Source organism: Dipodomys ordii, unplaced genomic scaffold, assembly GCF_000151885.1.
Source record: "Dipodomys ordii isolate 6190 unplaced genomic scaffold, Dord_2.0 Scaffold118, whole genome shotgun sequence".
NCBI lineage: Eukaryota > Metazoa > Chordata > Mammalia > Rodentia > Heteromyidae > Dipodomys > Dipodomys ordii.
Genome location: NW_012267334.1, coordinates 963,738 through 964,567, shown reverse-complemented (window position 1 = coordinate 964,567; position 830 = coordinate 963,738). Strand labels below are relative to the sequence as shown.

The following is an 830-nucleotide window of genomic DNA, read 5'->3' as shown; positions in this document are numbered from 1 at the left end:
CAGGGGAGAGCCGCCTGCCAGGGCCGCCCGCGGCCTGAGGTTCAGGGGAGAGCCGCCTGCCAGGGCCGCCCGCGGCCTGAGGTTCAGGGGAGAGCTGCGGAGGGGCCGCCCGCGGCACCCAGGTGGCTCAGGTGCAGCCCCTCCCGGGTCCCCTCCTCACAGGTGACGCTGATGCTGCTGGATCAGGACAACCGTGAGCACGTGATCGACGCCTTCAGGCCTGACGTGACCTCCTCCTCCTTCCAGCGGCCCGTCGGCGACATGAACATTGCCAGCGGCTGCCCCCTCTTCTGCCCTGTGTCCAAGATGGAGGCCAAGAACTCCTACGTGCGCGACGACGCCGTCTTCATCAAAGCCATCGTGGACTTGACAGGGCTCTGACCGCCCCAGCCAGAAACAGCTGCGCAGCTGGAGCCCGCATGGGGCAAGACCCTGCTGGACAAGGCGCCAGGAGGCCTCGGCCGGTGACCCAGCGCCCTGACACGTGCAAGGAGCCGCCGGCAGAGACCGTGGAGGCCCTGGAGAAGGTCCCGCACAGGCCTCTCGCCGCTCCCCTCGCCAGCCTCTGTGCAGGGGGGGCCAGGGGCAGCCAGAAGGCGGGCCCTGCTCCCCTCTCGCCGCTCCCCTCGCCGGCCTCTGTGCAGGGGGGGCCGGGGGCAGCCAGAAGGCGGGCCCTGCTCCCCTCTCGCCGCTCCCCTCGCCGGCCTCTGTGCAGGGGGGCCGAGGGCAGCCAGAAGGCGGGCCCTGCTCCCCTCTCGGAGACTGTGGGATGGTAGTGGATGCGGCTGGGGAGAAGGGCCTGTGCCTGCAGAGTGTGGCCCTAGAAAGAA

At 70.8% G+C, this 830-nt stretch overlaps 1 protein-coding gene across 1 annotated transcript in view; it reads left to right on the top strand.

The window, feature by feature from the left end:
* Traf2 (TNF receptor-associated factor 2) overlaps positions 1-611 on the top strand; it is a 38,922-nt gene extending 38,311 nt beyond the window's left edge. Inside the window, exon 10 of the mRNA XM_013029349.1 lies at positions 163-611. Coding sequence (XP_012884803.1) covers positions 163-381 — 219 coding nt within the window. The 3' untranslated portion in view covers positions 382-611. The remainder of the gene's footprint in view (positions 1-162) is intronic.
* Positions 612-830: the final 219 nt, after the last annotated feature.